Source organism: Pseudorca crassidens, chromosome 3 (assembly GCF_039906515.1).
Source record: "Pseudorca crassidens isolate mPseCra1 chromosome 3, mPseCra1.hap1, whole genome shotgun sequence".
NCBI lineage: Eukaryota > Metazoa > Chordata > Mammalia > Artiodactyla > Delphinidae > Pseudorca > Pseudorca crassidens.
Genome location: NC_090298.1, coordinates 7,973,170 through 7,999,351, shown reverse-complemented (window position 1 = coordinate 7,999,351; position 26,182 = coordinate 7,973,170). Strand labels below are relative to the sequence as shown.

At 40.9% G+C, this 26,182-nt stretch overlaps 1 protein-coding gene across 4 annotated transcripts in view; it reads left to right on the top strand.

Moving 5' to 3' along the window:
• SEMA5A (semaphorin 5A) overlaps window positions 1-26,182 on the top strand; it is a 486,740-nt gene that overhangs the window by 437,113 nt on the left and 23,445 nt on the right. For all 4 annotated transcript variants that reach the window (XM_067730359.1, XM_067730362.1, XM_067730361.1 and 1 more), the window contains 2 exons: window positions 21,103-21,328; window positions 22,568-22,786. In XM_067730359.1, coding sequence (XP_067586460.1) covers window positions 21,103-21,328; window positions 22,568-22,786 — 445 coding nt within the window. The remainder of the gene's footprint in view (window positions 1-21,102; window positions 21,329-22,567; window positions 22,787-26,182) is intronic.

Below are 26,182 nucleotides of genomic sequence, written 5' to 3'. Positions count from 1 at the left end.
AATGTTAGCAACATCTTTTCAAACGAAGTGATCATTCTTGTGCATTATATTGTTTTTGTCTACTCTTTGGTTCTTTCTTACAGTTTCTTATAAAGGAACATATTTTGTGGTTATTCTTTCACAAAGACTCTTCATACCCCAGTGGAGCTGCCTTTCGTTCATATTTAATTTTTCTTTCCATGATATTAGCTTAGGAACATTTCACTTCTTGTTCATATTCTTAAACTATTTCGAATTCTTCCTAATTAGTTTTACAAGGCTGCTCCAAACGAATCAAATTTGGCACTGAAAGCCAGTATGCCTGCAGTAATAGTGTATGAAGTTCATTAAAATTGGTTTTGATATTAGATTATACTTGGCAGTGACCTTCCAAGACCTTCTCACACCCCCATAGGCAAGACTTGAGTACATATAACTATTACAGAGCACCCAATTAGAAAAGGAAATCTGAATTTAATGTTTTAAAGTTGCACGGATTCCAATATTTGAGCTCTCCTTTGTAAATAAGAAATTAAATGTAATGGTCCTGAGTCCTTTGCAGACCATCGTCCTGCATGCTAGTCAAATGTTGTATTATTTCCTTTGGTGCACTTCATGCTCCCGGTCAATGCGGAGTCGAGCTCTATTCCCTCGACAAGTTAGTCTTGAACAACTCTGTGTATGAGCCACGGCCTGGGATGTAGGCTGGGTGGAATATGAATCTGGGTAAGCTGCTATTCTTGACCTCAAGGAGCTCTCAGCCTGGGACGAGAAATACTAACAACCCCATAGCACAAACTCCTGGTAGACAGTGGCATATTGAATATAAGCTACAGGTGTCCAGAGGATGCAAGGAGTCAAGTTTGCAATTTTAAGCCCCCTGTACACGGGATGGGTTTCCCTGGACAAGCCCCACCTCACTATTTTAGGAGAAGTCAGTTGGGTGTTTTAGGGGTTACTGAGAGTTAGGAAGACGAGTGCTCAGTGGGACTTCAAATACAAATGGTGTCCCCATTAGTTTGCTCCAACAGGAGGGGTTGGCACTAGAATTGGCTGAGGCCCTGGCGTTTCCCCGAGGGTGCACGTTGGGGTGCCTTGCCTCCGGTACCCCCCATGTATCCACTGAGGGACTCCCCCTGTTTACCCTGCGGAATAGAGATCTGCCTAAGCACCTCCAGTGCATTTGTTATGTTTTCCATGCGCTGCGGATCTCATTGAAGCAAACGGGTCCTTTAGCTTGCACAGCCAGTAAACTGGAAATGTACATACTTCTGGTCCATTGGGGCTGATTCTAGGTCCTGTAAACCCCAATTCCTGGGGCTGTTAAGGAGGTTTCATTCCACGTGGGCGCCTTTGTGAGGGTTTGGCAGCCTTTTCCTTGGGTGCATATGTCTTAAATGACCTTCTCAGGGCCTCTCCCGCTCTCTCTTGTTCGTCATCCTTGGTGCTCATAGATCGTATTATTCTTAGATGTGACCCAGGAGTCACAGCCTAATGAAAGGAATCTGGCCAAAGGAAATCCAATTCCATCCTGATACAAATTGTCAATTTTTCAAATTCTGACTCTTCACTTCTATCTTTTACTGGGATCTTGGCAAAAAAATATATATAATCCATAGAAGTTGTAACTTTTTTCCCAGTACTCATTGTTCCTTGTCCTTTAGCAGAACTTAAAATTTCCCTTTTGTTGCTTTTAGACTAATATTTGTGTAGGGGAGGCCTCTGAGTAGGTGTGGCTATGAGTTTACTATACATTTATCGGGTTTTGCCACATTTGTTTGAAAGGCATCTTAATTAACTTTCAGCATATGTACTCAAGTTAAAAAGGATAAGGGTCTAGTGTTATAAAAGACATGTCTGGGAATTCCGTGGTGGTCCAGTGGTTAAGACTCCGCACTTCCACTGCAGGCAGCACAGGTTCAATCCCTGGTCAGGGAACTAAGATCCTGCATGCTGTGAGACGCGGCCAAAAAAAAAAAAAAGGTTTACAATCTGACACTTTGCAAACATTCTACTTATGTCTCAGTGGAAGACAGAACTTTGCTTGGCACAGTTTTAAGTTGTCAATCATGTCCTTGTAACTGGACCAGGGTGAAATCATTGGTGAGCCTGAATTTCGAGAAAGCTGGGTGATGCTTTTTCTGTGGTCCTCTCCACTAGCGAGGGGAGACTCCCCAGGGGGTTGGGGATCCTTTGCAGAGAACACTGTGAGATTCCAAGCCACCAGCTGCAGATGCCCTGTCTCTGTGGCTCAGCCCTGCATCCTCAGCACCTTCTCGGTAGCTGGCACAAACTAGCTGCTCAATGAATTGTGTGAAAGGCCCTGGAAAAATTCACATGAAGGGAGAACTGTCACAAATTTAAACCAGGAGCAGAGATCAAGCATTCTCTCCAGAGGTCCCCAGACAATCATCATATTTGCAAGAAGCATCAGGTCTTCATCATTTTAAGTTGTATTTGTATCTCTCTCCCTCACGTAAACATATGTGTCCCTTTTCTCGTGGCCACCTCTTTGAGTAGGGGAAAGGCATTAAAAATCAGAGTGCCAGCTCGTAGAGATGGTGGCAGGGATTCTGAGCAGTAGACAGAAAGGGACAATTTGTTTAAAGTGAGAGGATCCTGTAGCAAGTTCTCCCAAGATAAGATATCCAGTGGTTGAGTTGCTTGGTAAATGACATGGACCTCGAGGGCTAGAAATGGATGAGCCCCAGAAGCACTGCTAACCTGTAAAGTGCCTTTGTGTGAAGTAGTACATATTTCCCCTTCTGAGGGTCACAAGGGCATAGGCTCAGGTCTTGGCAGGCAGCCAGCAGGTTCTTAGGCTCCTTCCTCTGAGGACAGACAGCCCTCTGCCAAAACTCATGGCTTAGGAGAAGATGCAGGCTGAATTTCAGCTCTCACGTGCCCTTTTGCCAGGATCTTCTTTTTTGCAGTGTACATATTGTGCAACCTTGTACAACCTTAATTTATCAGACTTTATGTACAAATATAAATTTTACATATATAAATATTTACATTGCACTTATATGTTCATATTCATAGTGTGACATTTACAATGAGCAAATGGAGAATTTATAAATAATATATTTTATATTAATAAGATTAAGAAGAAAGAATGTCAGAGTCATTCCAATAGATGCAGAACAAATGTTTGATAAAATTCAACACTCATTCATAACAGTTTTTTAAAAAGTCAACAAACAAAGCATAGATGGGAGCTTTTTTTTTTTTTTTTTGCAGTACACAGGCCTCTCACTGTTGTGGTCTCTCCCGTTGCGGAGCACAGGCTCCGGACGCGCAGGCTCAGAGGCCATGGCTCACGGGCTCACCCGCTCCGCGGCATGTGGGATCTTCCCGGACCGGGGCACGAACCCGTGTCCCCTGCATCGGCAGGCGGACACTCAACCACTGCGCCACCAGGGAAGCCCAGCTGGGAGCTTTTTTAACCTTACAAAGGATACCTATTAAAATGATACAGCAAACACCATCACACATAATGGTGAAAGGTTAGAAGCTTTTCAATTAAAGTCAAAGAAAAGCCATGGATTCCTGCCAGCACTGCTAATGTTAATATTATTCTGGAGATCATGGCCAATTCAGTACAACAAGGCAAAGAAATAAGAGTTGTCAGGTCAAGGATGGGAATGATTTATCCCAAGGATTCCTGCCAGCTCACTTACCTGTGTCTCAAAGATCAGGGGCTACTAGTTAATGGCTACTAGTTAATGGCTACTTTAGCTGTAGGCCAGACGTTATTGTGTATTTGGCAAAGGGCACCCCGTTGAGCCCCTGTAGGTGGCATTGGGGGCAGGGCTGTTGCCCAGCTGGACGAGCTTCTGGCCCCTACCCCACTTGAACCGTGGCCGCTTGATCTTTGTCTGTTCGTGTATTGTTTATTGATTGAAAGATTATTCCGTGTTTTTAAAGATTTTGCGGACCGCTGAGGAAAAGTTATCAAAAATACAGGAGCTAAGGCTGGTTTTCAGATGCACGGACCCCATTAGTGCCATATTTGATGGAGGAAGGGCCGGGAGGTCTTCTGCTGTGTGACAAGCAGCAAGTGTCCAGTGCTGAGCTAGAAACAGAACACAAGAACTAGGTAGCAGGTGTCTTCACAAATCACTGGAGACACCCCTGTGCGGGCAGGTCCTTGTGGCGCTGCATCCTTCGTCTGTTACTTTCCAGGGCACAATGTGACGTGAAGGAGGGAGTGGTGTTTTCAGGTAACTATAGGAGAATCATATGTTACAGTAAAGGCAGCAGCAGCAAAGGCAGAGAGGCCTGAAGCCACAGTGTGTATCTGTGGGTCTTTAAGACATGTATCTGCCACATGGCTCAGATACAGGCCACAGGATGGGAGGGGTTGAGCCAGTGCAGTGGATCTAATTTTTTGAGTCTGGAAAGCTGAGCACTTTGGGCTTTATCCTGCTGGTAACATGGAGTCACGGAAATGCATTAACACTAATTAGCCAGCGTTTGTCGAGGCTGCCGTCTCCACCATTCAGACTGTCTTACGGTAGAGCCTCCTTGTATATGACCTTGACTATAATTTTGTGAAATTATATATATATATTTCATATATAACTGCATATTCTATATATTACTACATATTTAAGCTTCTAGCTGCTGGTATCATTCCTGCCTGCCCATATAAACTCTTGTTTGAAAAAACCGCACATCTCACTCCCCTGACTGTAATGTTCTGTCTGAATATGGGCAAGGACCTTTCATGGTATAATAAAGCCAAATAACCTCTAACACTGAGGAATGATCAAAAAGAAGAAAACGAAACTTTTTTCTGTCACAACATAAGAGAAAACTTAGATGTCTATAGTCACCCTAACGTACCAGTTATTTTTCTTATTCAATATACTTATATTTGTAGGAAAATTAAGCAATTTAGAGATACTTCAGTCATATTTTGGAAGGACAGGAGTTTTTATTCAGCCACCTTATGATTTTTTTTTTTTGGCCTAAATGAATGTAAATTGAAGCAGAAAGCAGTCAGTAGTCTTGCTTAAATTTTACAACATTTCCTAGAAGAGAAAAAATGAATTTTAAAGTCATTCACAGTACAGAATCCTAAATATTTTAACTGGGACATTTTCTATAGTCCTGAAAGATAACTTTAAATAAGAAACAAGAAACATCCCTGCTTTATTAAAGAAGTAACATTCTAGAACAAGAGACTTGTAGCCACATTTATTGGTTTAGATAATCTTCACATAATCTTCCACATAAGTGACCTCCATTATAAGTTTTTCTATTTTCATTATATATATATATATATATATATATATATATATATATATATATATACACGCACACACATATAAGTGTGTTTATATAGTGACAATTGGGGAAGTTTTGTATGGCTAAAATCTAAGGAATGTACAAATTATGTCAGGATAAATAAATATCTTTGACCGATATATGGATTTGATGGAATTTTACCCACTTAATAATTTAATCACCATATTGTATATTAGGAATTTATAGATGTTCAAATTGTATTTAAGTAGATGAAAATCCATAATGTAGATCAGTCATTAAAAGTTGATTTGGACAATTATTTTTTATAGCAAACTTCTAGGTAAACTGTTTTGCATCATAGCCACATGTTAAGGATATTAAAGGCCAGAACTGTTTAACTTATAAGTTTGAACTTAACATCTTGAATATCCTAATTCGACCGCAGTCCTCAGCAACGGGAGAGCCGCCACATCAATGCTGGCAGCCAGGGTCAGGCCAGGTTTAGGAAGCAGGTGTGTACAAAGGTTTTGCTGTCCAGCCTTGTGGCACAGACTCCAAGGCCTCACAAGTTCTGCCTGTTCTCTTTGCTGTGTGCTCCAATCAGCTTAATGATCCGTTGTCCAGAATATCACATAGATGGAGGGAGAAAGAGGGCCGCGAGAAGCGGGGGCATAAGACAGCAGAGCTGTGGCCGAAAACTCAGGTCACGGAAAAAAAAATTCAAGCAAACGTGAGAAATGTGTTTAGGCTCTGGAAAACAGCAACAGCAACAACCCAAATGTATTAATAGTATTGTCAGTAATAAATAAATTTAATTATAACCCCAAGACATCAATAAACTGTTAAATTAAGTTCTGGGAGAGAAGTTTATAAATCTTAGAAATAAATCCATCAGGAGCGGTCTTAGACAAATGATTGTGTTATGATGTTGTCACTTCATTTAGACAGAATATTCGTTCTTGTGATAGTTTATTTGAGAAACATCATTCACTTTTGTGATAGTCTATTTGAAAACGATATTAGGAAAGTCGTTATATATTTATATTACCGCATTGAGATTGTGACTCTACCAAGAAAGAGCAACACCTCTATCCTCAGGTTGAAACGAGTCTCCTTTGCTGGGAGGTTGGTGGTCGCTTGTGAATGTAGCTCCCAGCTTTGAGGGGAAAGCCAGTAGAGTAAGGAAGATCTGGAGACACCACCCAGGCCTTGGAATGACCCTTGGCCATCAGTTGTGACCACAGTCCTGAGCAGGTTACTGTCACACTTTCCTCTTTTCATCAGACCTGCTGCTGGGACCCCGTGCATACATTCTGAACATTTATAAAATTGGAGCATAACGAATTTTAACTTTATTAAGAAAAAATATGGACGCATACCCAACTCTTTTGACAACTTATATTTTAACCTGTTAGTTTTTTATTTTCTGTAGTCAAAACTTGAAACTTAAAGTGGATAAGATTGCACTGGGGTTTTCATTTGTTTTGTATTAGCAGTGACATCGTACTAGGAAGGCATGGATAATTTAGCCAGAATAGGTTGCTCAAGGCAGCTAAGCTGTTGGGTGCATCCAACCTCTGATGCTGTGGCTGGGGAGTAATACACCCCTTGGTATAAAACTGGTCGGTCTGTCAGACACAGAACCCCAGACCGAGTGGCCCATGGCATTGGCCACAGTGTCAATTACTGTGTCCTCATGTGATTTAAGATCAAGTCCCCCCTGCATCTTAATTCCCATAACACATAGTTGGTGTGGAACTTAATGGCACTTTCACATGTCTACCTTGAACTTCCCCTGTTCATTTTCACCACTAACATCTAAGACCCCCTGAGGATATAGCTTAGCATCTTGCACGAGGTATAGATGCTCCAACGGTGATGACTGGAATAAAGATTAATGGATGAGTGGATGGATAACATGATACTTCTATTTTCATGACTGTGTTGTTCATTGAAAACGTCATTTGTACAATATTACTTTGACTTTTAATTTCAAAAATATAATTGTTTAAATTTAGATACTTAGGACATTACCCATAATTTCTGGCAGGAAAGATTCATGAGGTAATAGAAACCTAGTTAATCTGAATGATAAGAAGAAAGTCATTTACACAACTTTATTTGAGGAACATAATTTCCCAAGGTAAATTGGCCAAAAGACGAGCCAAAAAAGGGTTCCTTGTGCTTTAAATTCTAAGCAAAGATGTTGATAAAACATACGTGTTTTTCATTTCCCAGATCCATTAAATGATGGGATCCCAGCTTAGACAGCCAAAAGAATACCCAAGAGTTCTGAACATTTCCATACTGGTGAAAGGAAATGACAGAAGAACTCTGACCTTAGCAGTGAGTGTTCCAAATGCATCATTCATGGTGTAGGAATTTTAGATTAAATAAATGTTCCTACTACTATCTTTTAGGACATGAAATCTTAACTAATTATTTAAGGAATGTGAACTGATAGAAAGTAAGCTTCATGTAAACTCAGTTAAGAACAAATGTCGAAGATAATTTTCTACTGGATGATCACATTCCCAAGCGAGTGAAATGATGTACCTGGAAACTTGGATGCAGGTTAAGTTTAAACCTTTTTTGTCAGGTAGGTAAATCCATTGCCTTGTGTGTAACCTTGCTGGGATCATTAGGGGTTTTTGTGACCATCCGCATTTTCTTGGACAGAGGGTGATTTCTTAAGATTGCTAGTGACCAACTTTGCAGAACCCCTAATATTTTCACGTTCTGCATCCCATCTTCATTTCCAGGCTTCTGTGCAGACCAAAGATGCCCCATGTGCCAGGATCCCTGCTAATCACTGTGAACACCTTATCTTGTTAACAGTCCCCGATAATTATGATGTGTTTCTTTTTATTTTATTTATTTATTTATTTATTTTTGGCTGCGTTGGGTCTTTGTTGCTGCACGTGGGCTTTCTCTAGTTGCGGTGAGCAGGGGCTACCCTTTGTTGCGGTGCGCAGGCTTCTCACTGCGGTGGCTTCTCTTGTTGTGGAGCACGGGCTCTAGGCGCATGGGCTTCAGTAGTTGTGGTACGTGGGCTTAGTAGTTGTGGCTCGTGGGCTCTAGAGCACAGGCTCAGTAGTCGTGATGCACAGAATTAGTTGCTCCACGGCATGTGGGATCTTCTCGGACCAGGGCTTGAGCCCGTGTCCCCTGCGTTGACAGTCAGATTCCTAACCACTGAGCCACCAGGGAAGTCCCAATGATGTTTCTTTATGTGCCCATTTTTCAGATGAGAAAGCTGAGGCCCTAGGTTAAGGTTAAGACCTGGTGGCCTCCCCTGGTTATCACATAAGGCAATGAACTTGGAAATGAGCGAAGAGTTTCACAATAAGAACTGATTAGCCCACTTATAGATAACCTCAGACTGGAAGTCATTGGAGGAGCAAGACAAATGAAGTACCAGCTCCCTATACCTCATACACTTTCTGGAAAGCCGCCCACCCACAGGCTTGAAGGAGAGGGATATTCTAGATGGCTTTCCTGATTAGAACATGGAGTCAAGTGGGCTAAGGATCTTATGAACATAGGACTGCATCCTCAGTCTGTTAAATCCTGGTTAGGTTTGGCAGAAGAAGGATGACTTCCATACAACTTCAGAACTCCGGGGATACACCCCTATTTTCAGTTTGAATCAATAAAGTTGATTGTAGAATCAGTGCTCCGATGAGAAAACTGCTCTCACCTTTTGAGAACTTGTTTGATTCCCGGTAGCATCCTCTCTGACAGCATTTGCTAAGGTGCCCTCTATTCCACTCTGGTTCCCTGAGAAGCTCTAAGAAAAGGGCTCCAAGATAAGCTCTGAGCACTCCTGGTTTGATGAAACCCGTTTAACTCTGTTGAACCCAGAGCTTCTCAGTCCCTCCTGACAACAGATGCTTTTGTCTCTGTAGCGCCATGAGCACCCCATGAAGATACACTTAAGGAAAAGCTCTTCCATAGAAGGAACAGAACACCATCTTAAATTCTGTTCGTGCCCTTAAACAGAAGACATTTACCCAACATTATTTCACTCAAACACAGTGACCTGAAGTTCGGGGACTGAGGTCCTCGTGTTCTTCTGGCTGTAGGTAGGAGGATGTTGTCAGTGGCTGCCCTCAGGTCCTAGCCATGTGATCCCCTCACAATGTGGCAGCCAATATTTTCAAAGCCAGCAGGAGAATCTCTCTTTTGTCCACTACAAGGAGGTCTTACATTAGGAGGAACCTCACTATGCCATCATTTTCATAGAACCCACCCACACGCACAGGAAAGGGATTACATAAGATGTGATACCCAGGTGGTGGGGCTCTTGGGGGCGTGTGAGAATTCTGCCTCCCAGAGTCTGCGAGTGGGTGCTTACTGTCAGGGCACCCTTAAGATCATAGCTGTGCCATAACCAAGGAAGCATGGTGGAGGTGACTAATGACAAATAGACCAGCTGCTCCCAAGGCTCCAAGTAGGACCACTCAACCCTCCATGCCTGATGAAAGGCAGAAGAAAACCGATGTCAGCTGAGTAAGCAAAGAGAAAAAGACATTACCATTCTGTTTTGGCCTATGTTCCTTTAGCTACACATGCAGAATAAAGAAAAAAATAAAAGCATCCAAATTATCTAAAAGAGGAAAATGGTATTTAATCATTTTGCAGTCAATGGTCAGGTGAAAACAAGTTGTATATATTTATCAGCACCATCTGACTCACATTTATTTATTTATTTTATGTTATTTTATTTTTTTGGCGGTACGTGGGCCTCTCACTGTCGTGGCCTCTCCCGTTGCGGAGCACAGGCTCCGGACGCGCAGGCTCAGTGGCCATGGCTCACGGGCCCAGCCGCTCCGCGGCATGTGGGATCTTCCTAGACCAGGGCACGAACCCGTGTCCCCTGCATCGGCAGGCAGACTCTCAACCACTGTGCCACCAGGGAAGCCCTCACATTTATTTTTAATACATTTCTCAAAAGCTCAAAACAAATTATTTTAGAAATTAATTTATATATAAAATAAATGTTTACTTATCAAACCACAGACTAATAACCAGGTGTTGGTAAAATACCAACGGTTGCCTAGGCTGCTAAGTAACAGCTTTTAATACATTTAATTTTTTAAATTAAGGTTTGCCCAAGCCATGAGTATGGTTTTAGCCTGTATCTTCATGACTGAATTTTCCATAACCACTCCATTAATCTAATTTGATTTTGCATCTTCTTGCCAAGAAATTAAGCCATTTTAGCCCACACAAATATGGCTATAACCATAACGTCCAAATCCTATGATGATAGGCAGTATTTTTTCTTTCTTTTCTTAAGCCAGTTGTATATGTATATACAACTACAGTTGTATATGTACAGTGAGGTGGTGAGACACACACCTACCCCCCCCCCACACACACACGATCATTTTCTAGTAAGAAAGCAAGTGACTATTGTTTTTTTGTACTTAAAAGAATCCAGGGCAACTGCCCCCATGTATGAGTGTAAAAGCAATGCCCCATGAGTTGTCCTTTCAAAGCCTCGATCTTAAATAACACAACGTCAGTTTGGTTTGTGTTATTTACTCTTGTTCTTCCGAAATTCCTCATAAGAACTCTTAAAATAGGTCCAACTATTCTGAAGCAAGTATATTACAGTTAAGCACTTTTTTTTCTTTAAAAATGGAGGAATGGAAATAAAGGGTGGATTTTTTGCTCAAGGTCACCCATTTCAATGGTCAGTTTGGGAAGGAAACATTTTTCCCAGTGGTAGGCTTTCACTCCTAACTAAAAGTAGTTTCTCCTCTTGTTGCAAGGTAGTTGCCAGAAAAAAAAAGATATCTGAATTCTTGATGTTCGCCCTCAGGGACTAAGAATTTAAGGGCATGATAGTGAGAGAATAAACCAAATAAATGGATCTTCTCCTTTGAGATGTAAGTTTATAGAGTGCCCACAAATCACAGCCTCTATAATAAAAAAAGATTACCAGCGACAGCACTGATTTTCTTATTCTCTTGGGATTTCTACAGTGTTATAAAAAGGAATGCCTAAAAGTATGTGTAAGGAGGAAAGCCAGCTCCATTTTTATAGATATGCACACGCATATAATCTAACACACACAGGCGCACACATCTTTTTTTAATATGAAAGCAGAGGAGTATTCTGCTGCTTTTTCTGCACTTAGAAGAACACAGGTTGACTGCTTGTTGAAAGTATTGATAAATGCACCCATTTGAAAGCCCTTGAGATGTTCGTCTCAATCCTCTCCCCCTTTGGAGCCAGAGGTGCTGCCAGTCACCCAAATGAGGAGGGAAGTTGCATCAGCCCCAGGCTTTACCCTCAGAACGCTTGCAGGATTCGGAGACCCTTAGGCAAATGAGTGATACAGTAAAGATGTATGAACGTGGCCAAAGAGAGGACTGTGGCTACCCAGAGGAGGTCTTCTGAAATGCAAGCAGTTACTGCAATAGAACAGTGGGATTTTCTACTTAAAAATATTCACTCTTTTTGTTCCAATATTGCTTTCACATTTTAAAGAGTATTTCTATTTTATTTCATTGGGCCTTTAATGACTAATAATAGTAATGGAAATAAAACAAGAACATTCTTTATAATCTCTAAATCAGCATCCCCTCTTCAAAGTAGCTAGCATAGACTGTCATGTAGCCTTTGGGTATCAAATCGTTTTACCTTCTATGAACCAGAGTCAAGTGCGTGCACTGAATATTTATTTGGGGTTGGCCCACTAGATTAAAAGCAAGATTGTGGATTCCAAAATGTGTTTGTTAAGTACTTTGAGATCATCCTGTGTAACCCTTCATTTGGTGTTTGTTGCAGTGTGTTCTGCTATGGGCTGAATGCTTGTGTCCCCCAAAAATCCATGTGTTGAAAACCTAATGCCTAAGGTGATGGTCGTAGGGGGTGGGGCCTTTGGGAGGTGATTAGATCATGAGAGTGGAGCCCCCATGAGTGGGATTGGTGTCCTTATGAAAGAGGCCCCAGAGAGCCAGCTAGCCCCTTTCATCATGTGAGGATAAAAAGAGACATCTGTGACCCGGAAGAGGACCCTCACCCAACCATGCTGACACCCTGATCTTGGACTTCTAGCGTCCAGAATGGTGGGAAATAAATTCCTGTTGTTTATAAACCACCCAGTCTGTGCTATTTTGTTATAGCAGCCTGAACGGATTAAGACATGTTCAAAAGATTTGCCAAGGATTATACGGTAAGTTAGAAGGTGGCCTTGGGGCTGAGTGCTACTTCCACCAAGCCATCCTGTGACTCACAAACATCTCCAGACCCCATGGAAGATAATTTTAACTCCTTCGTGTTCAAAGACCTGTATCAGCCTGAAAATGCACTGAAGCTAAAGACACTGATTGTAAGAGGAATAAGATTATCAAAGAATGCAGTTGATGCCCATGTATATGTAGGCTAAGCAGGCAGTTGCTACACTGGCTGATTGTATGATAGAAAATAACATTTTCTATCATACAATGTAGGATGTGGGATGACAGGTAAAACTGGCTTGATCGTGCACATTTTGTATTTGTGAAACATTTATCTACAAATACTTAGTAGTTACGTTCGGTCTCAAATATTCCAGCATGAACGCCATAAAATAACTGTAATCTTAGTTTGTGTGCAGGTACGTGCAAACACAACTGTTTTGAATATCACTTCTAAATTAGCAAAATAACCACCAGTTTTTAGAAAGAGAATTGTCTTTCAATGACCACATAGTTTTTAATATTTTATTGAGTATGATTGGTATACCATATACTGCACATGTTTAGCATTTGATACATTTTAACAGATATGTACATCCATGCAACCATCAACACAAGAGAATGAATGTGTTCATCAACTCAAAAGTTTCCTTGTTTCCTTTCGTAACCCCTCCCTCATATACCTCCCTGCCTTCCCTAGTCTCAGGTAACCACTCATCTTTTTGATTCTACATAGTTTTCTCTTTTCATGATTTTATGTGAACGGAATCATACATTGTCATTCCATTTTTGGGAGCTTCTTTCACGTAGCACCATTCTTTACAGATTCTTCTATGCTGAATATAACAACAGTTCATTTCTCTTTATTATTGAGTAGTCTCGTATTTGGATATTATTTGCTTAGATATTTACCTGCTGATGGGTATATGCATTGTTTCCAGTTTTTGGCTGTTGCAAATAAAGCTGTTGTGAACATTCATGTACAAGTATTTGTATGGACATATCCTTTCTTTGCTCTTGGGTAAATATCTAGCAGGGAAATGTCTAGGTCATATGGTAAGTGTATGTTTAAGCTTTTAGCCAAGTGTCAAGTAGTTCTCAAAGCAATTGTGTCATTTTACATTCCTACTAGCAGGATATGAGAGTTCCTGTTGCTCTGCAAGCTCACCAGCATTTGATATTGTCAGGTTCGAGGTTTCTTTTGTTCTGTTTCATGTTAGCCATTCTAATAAGTGTGTGGTGGTTTCTTGTGGTTTTAATTTACTTTTATTATTTTTGGATTTTATTTTATTTTTTTTATACAGCAGGTTCTTATTAGTTATCCATTTTATACATATTAGTGTATATATGTCAATCCCAATCTCCCAATTCATCGCACCACCACCACCACCCCACCCCACTTTCCCCCCTTGGTGTCCATACATTTGTTCCCTATATCTGTGTTAATTTACTTTTAGTCTTAAAAAACAAAACAAACAAAAAAGAAAAACAACGATGTTGAGTACCTTTACATATGCTTTTTTGCCATCTGTATATCTTCTTTGGTGAAATGTCTCTCCATAATGTTTGACAATGCTTATACAGTTTTTCTTCTTTTATTGTTGAGTTTTAAGTTTTTAAGTGTATAATGGGTATGAGCCTTTTATCAGATAACTGATTTGCAAATATTCTCTCCCATGTGTGACTAGTCTTTCATTCTCTTAACAGTCAGTTAAGAGTTATGTGACCTTAACTCTTAACAGTCAGTAGAGGTTTCTGATTTTGATTAACACAACTTATTTTTACCTCTCTTATGACTGATGCTTTTGACATTGTATCTAGGAAATTTTTGCTTAACCTAAGGTCACAGAAATATTCTCCTAGGTTTTATTCTATACGTTTTATGCTTTTAGATATTGTTCTATGATCCATTTGAGTTTATTATCATGGGTAGAGCAAGTTATTGATCAAAGTTCAGGTTTTCACATATGGATATCAAATTGTTCCAGCACCATTTGATGAAAAGACTGCTTTTACCACTAAATTGCCTTTGCACCTTTTTTGAAAAATCAATAAGCCATATGCATCTGGGTCTATTTCTGGGCTTTTCATTCCACTCCTTTGCTCAATCTTTCAATCTTAATGCCACAGCATTTTGATTATTGTACCTTTATAATGAATTTTGAAGTCAGGTTGTGTAAGTCCTCCAACAATGTCCTTTCTTTGCAAAATGCTTTTGCTATTCTATTGATAGATACTTTGTATTTTTGTGTGAATTTTAGAATTAGCTTGTCAAATTTTATTTTTTTTAAGAGGCCTTCTGGAATTGTGACTAAGATTGCATTGATTCTATAGATCATTTAGAAGATTAAGTTTTCTTTAAGTGTACAAGTCATGCACATATTTTATGAGACTTATTCCTAAGTATTTCATATTTTTGATAGCATTGTAAATGGCATTCTTTTAATTTATGATTCCTCATTGCTAGTACATAGAAACAGACTTAATCTTTTATATTGATCTTATATTCTTCAGCTTTAAAAAAAGCATACAGGCTTTAACCTTTAAGATGTTGCTTTTATGTTTTTAATAAATGTCCTTTGTCAGACTTAGGAAATTTATTTCTATCCTAGTTGATTGAGAGTTTCTATAAGGAGTGGGTTTGGGCATCTTATCAAATGACGTTTCTGTATCTATTGAGATGTCCATATGGGTTTACTTTTTAGACTGTTAATAAAGTGAATTACCTTGATCCAATTTTAAATATTAATGAACCTTGCACCCTTGACATACTCCCTACATAATTATGAGCTATTAACCTTTTTAAATAGTTTGGAGTTTTGCTTATTAAAATCCTGTTAAGCACTTTTGTGTCTAAGTTAATGGGGAATATTCACATGTAGTTTTCTTTCCTTCTTATGTCTGTGTCTGGTTTTTTATACCAGATTAAAGTCGACCTCATAGAATGTTGTGTATAGTTGATTTTATTTCTTCCTTATATCTTCCATGTTTCTACTTAACAGGTTGTCTTTCTTCTAGCTCCTTGAACATATGCAATACAGTTATTATAACAGTTTTACATATTCTTAACTACAAATTCTGTCATCTATGGCTTTCCTGTGCCAATTTCAATTGACTGATTTTTCTCCTCAGTGTAAGTTGTGTTTTTTTAGCAGCTTCTTTGCATACCTGGTAATTTTAGATTAGATGTAAGACACTGTGACCTTTTCCTTGTACGTTGGACACTTTTGTATTCCCCAGATTATGCAAGAGCTCTCCTTTGGGACAAGATCAAGTTATGTGAAACTAGGTTTGATCTGTTTGGTTTTTGCTTGTAAGCTTTGTTAGTTGAGATGAGAGCAGAGTTTAGTCTGAGGTGATTTTTCCGCATGGTGGAGACAATACCTTCCTGGTACCCTAACTGATGCGAGGAGAATTATGAAGCTTTTCAGTCTGGCTCTTAGGAGCAAGCAGTATCCCCAGCCCTATGTGAGTGGCGTGCACTCTTCCCTCTGATCTTTTCAGGTGGGTCTTTCCCCACCCATGTGTAGTCTCTTCATACACATACATTCACAGGTTTCTACTCAGCTGAATACCTAACAGGGGAGCTGTGCATAACTGGAGTTTCTTCTTTGTGCAGCCCTCTCCTGCTGAGAACCCCGGCCCCTTTGGCTTCCTTTACCTCCCAGTTCTGTCTCCCCAGTCACTAGTCTGTGCCTGGGTCTCTTCTTCCTCCACCATCACCTGGAAACCTTCTCCAGGTTGTAGGCTGGGTCAGTTGTGGAGCTCACCTCATGGTTCCGAAACTTGGTGATCACTGCCCTTCGTTGCCTAACGTCCGATGTCTTACAAACTATTGTTTTATGTATTTTAAAGTTATTCTTGGTGAAAGAGTTCATCCCATTTGTGTTACCCCATCTTGGTTGGAAGCAGAAGTCATTCCGTGGCATTATAATTTTGAATGCGCTGTCTCCCTTTTCTTTCTCTTTCTTGCTGGAACCACGAAACTAATTTCCAGGATTTCCTGTCAGTCTGTGCTCTGCTTCCTCAAGCTCCTGGGATCACAGATCTACCTCTGTACATATGCTTCAGTACCTTGGCCCTTCGCAAGCACAGCTGCATTACTCTTGTTCCTCTGGTGCAGAATGGCTTTCTGTTTCAGAGTGTAACAACTTAGTTACTGAAAGAGAATTTGATAAGTACATATGGAAACCATACGTATTCCATACGAGAATATATTTAGTTCACATATTCAGCTATTGATGAAAACACTTTAAGGGTAATTTTCTTATTTTGTGCTAAACACATGGTATCAAAATTTTTCTTGGCCTGTTACCATCTATTTTACTTTCAACCTATGGAATGTAAGCTATTTTAGTTTTCTCAAAGGAAAAATAAACAGCAAAATGGGGCCCTGCTTAACCATCTAATTTTTCCCCAGATTTATGCAGATTCCACCAGAATGGGCTTATTTGTGAATTGATTTATCCATTCACCAAAAAATTATAGTATTATACTTAGGACTGGTAATATAAAATAAATATGGCAAAGTTCTTGCTCTTGACAAATTTACAATCTGTTTGTGGAGGCAGACTTATAAATACACAATTAAATGTCAGTGAAATACACGCTTTGATTCTGTGAAACAGGACTGAGATGATGGTGACCTGAATTAGAAAAGAGACAGTTGAGAAGGGGAGGAGAGAAGGAGCCTAAGAGGCCATATCTATAGGACTTGGCCTAGAGGTGAGGGAGAACAGGCACATGCCTCCCAGGTCTTCAGATTAAACTTTTAAATAGATGGTGTATCACTGTTGACTGGGACATATAAAACATAGGCAACATGTTAGGAGAACTGTTTAAAATTGATGTAGTAACCATGTTTATTTTTTCCTTTGTTGTTCTTGACCTTTTGTTTTTCTTTGTTGTCCTTGCATCGACTGCTGTCTTTATTTTATTTTTTTCCAGCTTTATTGAGATATAATTGACACATAACATTATGTAAGTTTAAGGTGCACAATGTGTTGATTTGATACATTTATAAATTGCAAAATGATTATCACCATAGCATTAGCTACCACCTCCATCCTGTCACAAAATTGTCATTTCTTTACTGTGGTGAGAACATTTAAGATCTACTTTCTTAGAAATTTTCAAGTATAGGATCCAGTATTATTAGCTATAATCACCATGCTGTAAATTAGATCCCCAAACTTGATAATCTTATAACTGGAAGTTTGTACCCTTTGACCCACATTTTCCCGTTTTCCCCAACCCCTGGTAACTTCCACTCTACTCTGTGTTTCTCTGGGTTTGGCATGTTTAGATTCCACATATAAGTGAGAGCATACAGAACTTGTCTTTCTCTGTCTGACTTATTTCACTTAGCACAATGCCCTCAAGGTCCAACCAAGTTGTTGTAAATGGCAGGATTTCCTTCTTTCTTGCGACTGAATAATATTCCACTGTGTGTGTGTGTGTGTGTGTGTGTGTGTTTGTGTGTCTGTCTGTCTCACATCTTCTTTACCCATTAATTCGTCACTAGACACTTATGTTGTTTCCATATCTTGGTTATTGTGGGTAATGCTGTAATGAACATGGAAGTGTAGGTATCTCTTTGAGTTCCTGATTTTAATTCCTTTGGATATATAGCAGCAGTGGGATTGATTTATTAACCATTCTTATCTAATATTTTCCACCAGAATATTAAGACTCCTATGTGACAGGTATAATAATTAGCTCCCTGAAATCCCTTTTAAAATAATTTCTCTTTTAAGCATCAACTATAATGCTGTTCAAGTTCCATTCAAATTTGGGTTTGCTTGGCTTGTCACCATCTCTCTAGTTTACTCACAGCAGCAGTTCCTCAGTAAATTGGAGCATACAGGCTCAGTTAAGCCATACAACTACTCACCACTGAATTGAACCACTTTATAATTTTGGTCATTAATATAAAACAGATCAGTCATACCATTTCTCAGTGTTTCATAATTTGATATTTTAAATGAATGCATCATAATCAAATCTTAAAATGTAGTTGAAAGGAGAGGTCCTGAGACTCCTGTTGGATTTTGTACAGTGAGGAGCTAATGGAACATAAGAACAGCCTTTGTTATCAGAGGTTGAGGTCTAACGGGCCTGAATTGATCTTCTTCACCCGTGAGGTGTACCCACCTCTGGGACATGTGACAGCCGCCACCATCCCCCCACCCTTCTGAGCATTTTACCAGTACACAGAGGCCAACCAGGCTTTAAAATATATTTTCTATTCATCTGTTTCAAAAAAAAACTTCATCTCCATAAAAGAGGTGAAATTTCTAGTGCAAGGAAGCTCAGAATGACTGGAAGGACCCTCTGTGTTTGTTTATTGAGACACGGGATCTTACTATTTTGTAGGTGATGTCAAACTTGTTAATGCAAAAAGCAGGGGTCCATAAACAGCATATGTTTTAAGTCCAGTTAGGCAAGGAGCCAGCCGCCCCTGGACACTTGCCCAGCCAGGCTGACGCAGAGTGATGAAGGGAACGCATATGGCATTTTCAATCTGGGGCTGGCAGTGTTGCCACACACTGGGCCTGGAAGGTCCCAGACAAGGCCGATTGCATTCCTATTACGTGGTCTCCATTCCAGTGAAAAAGAGCACACACGTGTTCTGTCTAGTGTTTCACATGATTGAGTTTATGGCATCCATTGGGGTTATTATTTTTTCACTTAAAAGGCAGCATCCAAAAGATGCCATAATAAAACATGCTGTAAACAAAGGAAAATGAAATCATCTGTCTTCCAGTGTGTGTTGGTGTGGGGTTGGGGAGCATCAGTGTGGGCCAGGGAAGGGAAGCAAGAGGTGTTAAATCAGGAAAGTGGTGATGATTACTCTACATGTTTTCTGTTAGAAGCGTATGAAGTCACAAACATGAAGAGCCCTCGAGTATTGTCCCTTGTAAAACAATTTTAAAAGATAGGCCCTGCGTAAAGAAAACTAGTTAGACTAATTAGAATCATGACAAAATAAATATTTTAACAGGCTTCCAGTTAAACCTTCTGGTGTGGATACACATGGCTACTTTCTCTCCTACCAGAATTCAGTTATACAATATTACCGAGACTTTTTTATTTTCCAAGCATAAACCAGCCATCACGTTTCCTACTGTGTCAAAATACCTGATGGGGAGTGAATTCATGACAAGTTCATAGAAACTAGACAACTACCCCGACAAACCAGGCGAGTCCTTGAGTCGGACTGGGAGGGAACTGGACACAAAACAGAAACCAATCAGCTCTCTGCACCAGTCACCTGTGGATAATGTTCATCTAGCGATAAGTGCAAACACTGGATTTGGATCTAACCAAAAGTGCAGCATAACTACATTAAGATGATGGGAGATGGGAAGGCTGCATCTGGGTTGGAGACACAGGAAGAGGGGTAAAGGGGTAAAGAATAAAGAGCTAAATCTTTTCCCATAGTGCACAGTTAATGGATAATGCCTGATGCTGGAAAATTCTTGTTGTTAGCTCTAAGGGATAAGTATCTAGATAACTGAAAGAGATGGTGGAAGGATAAAACAATTCTCTTTTTCATAACAAATCTTAGAAAGCTATTTAACTCTTCCTTTCTGTGTATGTTTAACATTAATAAAATTATTTTAAAAGTATGGCCATAGGGCTTCCCTGGTGGCACAGTGGTTGAGAGTCCGCCTGCCGATGCAGGGGGCACAGGTTCGTGCCCCGGTCCGGGAGGATCCCACATGCCACAGAGCGGCTGGGTCTGTGAGCCATGGCCGCTGAGCCTGCATGTCTGGAGCCTGTGCTCTGCAACGGGAGAGGCCACAACAGTGAGAGGCCCGCGTGCTGCAAAAAAGAAAAAAAAAAAAAAAAAAGTATGGCCATAATTGAATGTATTATATGTTGTGGGTTTTCCCTCTAATGAAACATCTAGTGCTATGTTCAAGGTCAAACCCTGTGCCCCTTAGATTTGGTCATGCTTCTGAAGACACAATGTTTAAAATTCTTGCCAGATTAAGAGACCCAAATTTATAGTCCTAAAGTCCACCTCCCAAAAATGGCATGTCCCACTTGCCAGGGTCCTCCCCGCTGTGCTTACAATGGAGGTATCTGTTACTGGGGAAGGGAGGTGAGACTGAAAAATGCCAACCATGTATTAACTAGGGAAATCTTGTGAAAATTTCTTATAGACCAAAAGTTATCATGTATTGTGTTACCAACTAGAAAGCTACCATTCTAACACTTTGAATCTGTGATCCAGAGCTTAAAATATAAATCTTAGACTGAACATAATGAGGTCCAAAAATCAAATTCTGGTTCCCTCATTTTAACTAATATCTTAAAAAAAAAAAAAAAGCTAAAGTTAACGTCAGAATATTCAACATTTTGGGTCACTTATCAATGAAAGGAAGATGATTTGGGGGGAATCACCATTTTTATTCACACAAAATTACATTTATTATCTCATTCTCATTGTTGATGTAGAAACTGTGCAGATTCCTTTGCAGTTAACTTGAACACCGAACATTCTCTTCAATGCCTAATTTGACAAAAAAGTGTGCTTTTAACTTTGCAGAGTAGCTGGTGGGTGTAAGGACCTGAAATTTTAGAGAGCCCTCTCCTTCACTTAAGGAAGGATGCCCCTGTCTCTATTTCTGCAGTATGATAAGCATACTTCATGTGTTTTCTCCTCCAGGAGTACCAGCCTTGTAATACCAACCCATGCCCTGAGCTGAAAAAGACCACACCCTGGACGCCCTGGACGCCTGTCAACATCTCTGACAATGGGGGCCACTACGAGCAGCGATTTCGGTACACGTGCAAGGCCCGCCTGCCTGATCCAAACTTGCTGGAAGTGGGAAGGCAGAGAATTGAGATGCGGTACTGTTCTAGTGATGGAACCAGCAGCTGCTCCACCGACGGTGAGTAAGCGACTCTGTAGGGACTGACTCGCTTCCAGGGACAGGTGATCTGTCTTATCTCTAAGTTCATAGAAGAGCCCAGTTAAACTAAAATTTAACTGGGCTTCCTGTATTTTATTTGCTAAATCTGACAACCCTGTCTCCAATTCAGTCACTTATTCCCTTATTTCAGAGCAGGCTGTGAACTTACTTCTTACGACATCAAATTAAAAAAAGAGAAAATGAATGACATTGTTTCTTTAACTTTATTCTCTTATCCAAACATATATTTTTTAATCCTTCCATTCTCAGATACCTATAAAACCAACACTAATATTCATTTTAAATGATATAAACTAAGGAAAAATTTTGATAAACATTTATAAAAGACTTCTTATATTTCCTCCAAAAGTATATTGTGGGCATGGCTTAAAAAATACTTTATCCTTCTTGTATCTTAATGGCTTCAAGTTCTAATGACTAGCCATACGTTTTGGTATTGATATCTTGAGAATACAAAATTGGACCTGTTTGCCTCTGATCACATGAAATTAGGCTAAATTGTGTGTTCTTTATTGATTAACCACAAACTACTCTCTCATCAGAGAAAAAGGTTTCTAATCTATTTTCTCTGAAGAGCATCTGCCTAGGTTTCTGAGCCAGAATTTTTAAGTAGAGAACCAAGAAACTTAACAATGGATAGAACTGTTCACACAACTGCCTTCTCACATTTCCCCAGAACTTCATGGCATACTTTGAGAGTTTTTTCTTAAAACTTGTGTCACACTGCCTACCTTTGAGAAAATGACTGAATATTTTTTCATATTTTAAGTCAGTAGGCATTTGCATCAAAATGAACATGAATTGCACAAGGACAATTTGTTGTAGAATTCCCAATGGAAGTGAGAAAGGTGTATTTTCTTTGTAAGAAATTTCTCAGAACAATAAGTGACCTATTACCCATAAAACCCTATTACTTGTATAAGGACTTTGCTACATTGACAAATTGAGTTCTTAGTTGCACCCCTGTTAATAGCAACTGCAGAGAAAGAAGCTTGAGTTATAGGAGATTATCATGCAAACTACAATGTTATTTTTATTTAGTTTTGTGCTTCTGAGGTGTGTAAAAAGTGTTCCACTGATATTTGAGAGTATAGTTGCAGAAGCAAAGCAGACAGTGCTACAGAATGAAAGTTAGTTTGGACTCTGGTTATTCTAAGAGTTCCTAACAGAATCGTGCTTTGGCCATTTCCCTTGCAGGCCTTTCTGGTGATTTCCTGCGTGCTGGGAGATACTCCTCCCACACCATCAACGGGGCCTGGTCAGCCTGGACCTCATGGTCACAGTGCAGCCGAGACTGCAGCAGGGGCATTCGCAACCGGAAGCGTGTTTGCAACAACCCGGAGCCCAAGTTTGGGGGCATGCCTTGCCTGGGCCCCTCCCTGGAATACCAGGAATGCAACATCTTGCCCTGCCCAGGTGAGTGGATCGAGTAATCTGGAAAAGACCGAAACATCAAGGGCCTTGGAAGACTTTCTCACTCAGCTTCCCTGGCTTTATGTTTGAGACATAATTTGTGGTAGATAGATAGATAGATATAAATGTAGATGTAGATGTAGATATAAGTATAGACATAGATATTGATGTAGATATATAACAGTTATAAATATAGATACAGATGTAGATAAAGATATAGATATAGATAGATATAGTTATAATCTTCCAACTACATTGGTATAAAGACAGATATCACCTAGGCTGGCTTATGTTCATCTATTTCTTCTGCTTTAACAGAAACTGAAGCATTCTCAGGAGCCCCTCTAAGGGATTGTGGCCCCAAGCACTGCACCACTTGAGAAGTGGGCTGGGCTGCCATGGTCCAGAGAGCAGTGTCCTGTCTTTAAACTGGAGGTTGGTCCCTCCCAGACTCTGATGTGCCCAGCGCCCCCCAGAACTGACCTCCCTCCATACCACAGAGTCCTCACCAGAGTGACAGTTATCAGGGGTGGCCCAGCAGGGCCTTGCCAAGCCTGTCCCTGGTGCCCTCAGCTGACAGGGGTCTACATCCTCCTGAGGTCAGTCCTCTAAACACGCAGCATCCTCTCCTGGAGACCCACAGGAGCTGTGTTGTCTGGGTCTTCCTCCTGACCCCTGGCTTTTCATTCCGCAGGCTTCCCACAGAAGCACAGGGTTAATAAAATGACCTTAAGGAGCCCCCTCGGCCCCGCTCAGGGCGTTGTCTGCTAATACAGCCCCAAAGGCTCCTCTGTCACCTTTAATGCTCTAACCATCTGTGCCTTCCTCTTGCCCCAGCTCTGAGTGCAGCTCTGTCACCTGGATCGCTTCCCCTGACCTTCCCACAGTCAGAGGATCTTTAATTTAACCCAGTGCCTCACGGCCATCCTGAGTGCTGGCCTCTGGCTGTGCATCCTGCCTTTTGACTTTGTCAGAGTGACCACCCAAGGTGGGCAGGACCATCTCACTCATGGCAGTGCCCTCAGCTCCCAGCGTGGGCCTGGCACACACTCGAAATAGCTCTCAGTGATGGTTATTGAATGATGAGAAAATAAGCAGTTGGTTACTTGATCTTCCTTTCTTTATTCATTCAGTTTTTCAGCAAACAATTTTGGATCACCTGCTGTGTGCTATTCACTGAGTAAAGAAAGACACAGTGACCTGGTCCAGGTCAGAAAGGAACTTAAGAGTTCAGTGAGGAAGCATCCTGTGAATAATGTCAACCCAGTATGGTTGGGTTGATGACAAGATGCAATGGCTACATCAGCTGGGGACCCATGGAGCTGGAATCATGGCAGCTATACCAAGCAGGCTGCCCCTGGACTGGGCCTTGAGGGACAGATGGGAGTTGGTCATATAGACAAGCAGGGGTGGGGCATGAGGCGTCATTCCAAATACTGTGTACATTGGTTTTAAAGGCACACACCACTGCAAATATAGCATCTTTTTCAGTTGGTACAAACAACTTTCTGAGTTCCTTAAGCAAGGAACTGGCTTGTAGCAGTACTTAGTGAGCATCTATTAGATGGATGGGTAGATGGATAGATGGATGGATGGATGGATGGATGATGGATGGACGGAGGAGTGGATGGGTGGATGGGTAATGGATGGATGAGTGGATAATGGATGGATGGATAGGTGGATGGGTGGATGGATGATGGATGGATGAGTGGATAATGGATGGATGGATAGGTGGATGGATGATGGTTGGATGAAGGAGTGGATGCGTGGATGGGTAATGGATAGATAAGTGGATGATGGATGGATGGATGGATGAATCAACACGTACATTAAGCTGAAAACACAGCTCCCAGCTTTGTAGGTGGGCCACTCAGTAATGTCCCTGCTTCTCCAGTCCTCCTCTGCTGTCTCTGCCTGAGTTTCTCCAGCCTCAGGAGATGCTTCCCTCCAAACTACCCAGCTTTCCTGGCCAAGCGATGCTGAGGTGCTGGGAAAGGTCACAGAGACATGTCTTTCCCACAGCCCCAGCCTGGAGAATGGAAGGGCTCCTCCCCGGGGGCTGAGGGGACCCCTGGGGCAACATGATTAGATGAGGATCCATCCTGTAAAGTGGGGGAGGGAAAGCCACATGGGAAAGTCAGGATCCCTCCAGCCACTCTGCCTCCCCAGGCTCCAGACACAGGTCCATGCTGCTGTCGGCGGAATGTACAGACTCCTCCAGATGCTCGGATGCTGCCCTGGCCTTTGAGTGCAAGGCGCGGGCCCGTGTCCGAGACTTCCCATTAACATGATCTAGTGGCTGTTTTTATTTTCGTTTATTTGATGGTCAAGACAGTATCAGGTACACGTAACCTTAATGTCTTGAAATAGCTCTGTCCTCATCTTCTTTTTGAAAGCCAAGTTTCCATAGAGGGATGTGAAAATATTCAGAGTGGCCCTTCTCACTTTCCACTTGGGAATGCATGAGTTCAGGGGGTTGTTGAGTGGGGCAAATGTCAATTCTCTCTCCCACCTCCTAGAAAATTCCTAACACAGGCCAGGATGCAACTCAACATGGAGGGGTTGGAAGACTCAGGGCTCTTATAGGCTATTTTTACTTCATTTAGGACTCTTTCCTCCCTATGCATTTACTCCTCCTTTGTCCTCTTGGATCCACAAGAAACAGTTACAAAGGGGTGGTATATTTTCTTTAAAAACAAGTTTTCTCATTATGATTAAGTTTGAAAATTAATCGAAGACCTGAGAAATATAAAACTACCTCTTAAATTAATCAATGAAAAATTCGATCTCCAATTCTAATGTGGATCAAAACTTGCAGTAAGGTTTGAAAGTTGAGCCCATGTTGAAATGATCCTTTTTCTTCTGTGGTTTGGTCTAACTGGTACTTTCACTGACATAATTTATTCCCAACATTGAGAAATAGCTTGGTCTTTCTCCATCACTCCTTTTTCTCAATTCGTGTTTGATTCAGAACTGATTCCAGACCTTGGCTGACAAAGGACAGCAGATGGTTCTTTGTTCCTAAGTCATATTCCAATTCAATAAGATAAATTATTTCTTCTTTATTATGAAAACACTAAGTTCAAGGAAGAAGGAACAGTGAGTGAGAATCCCATGGAGGGGAGACCTTTTGAATCAAAGTGAATTTGGACAGGTGTGTGTTCTGTGGATGACATCAGTTAAGTACCTATGGTGTGCTAAGAACACTCCTCGCCTCTCCGTCCATGAAGTCTTTGAGTCCACAGTTTGTTCTGTAAACTGCAAGTGACACAAAAGGAGGATAAGACACTGGTTCTGTCTTGGGCGGCTGGCAGAGGTAGCGCTAGCTGGGGCTTCACCTGAACAACTACAGAACATTGTTCTGTAGTTCATGGCCTTTCCCAGAGACTGGGTTTTGTA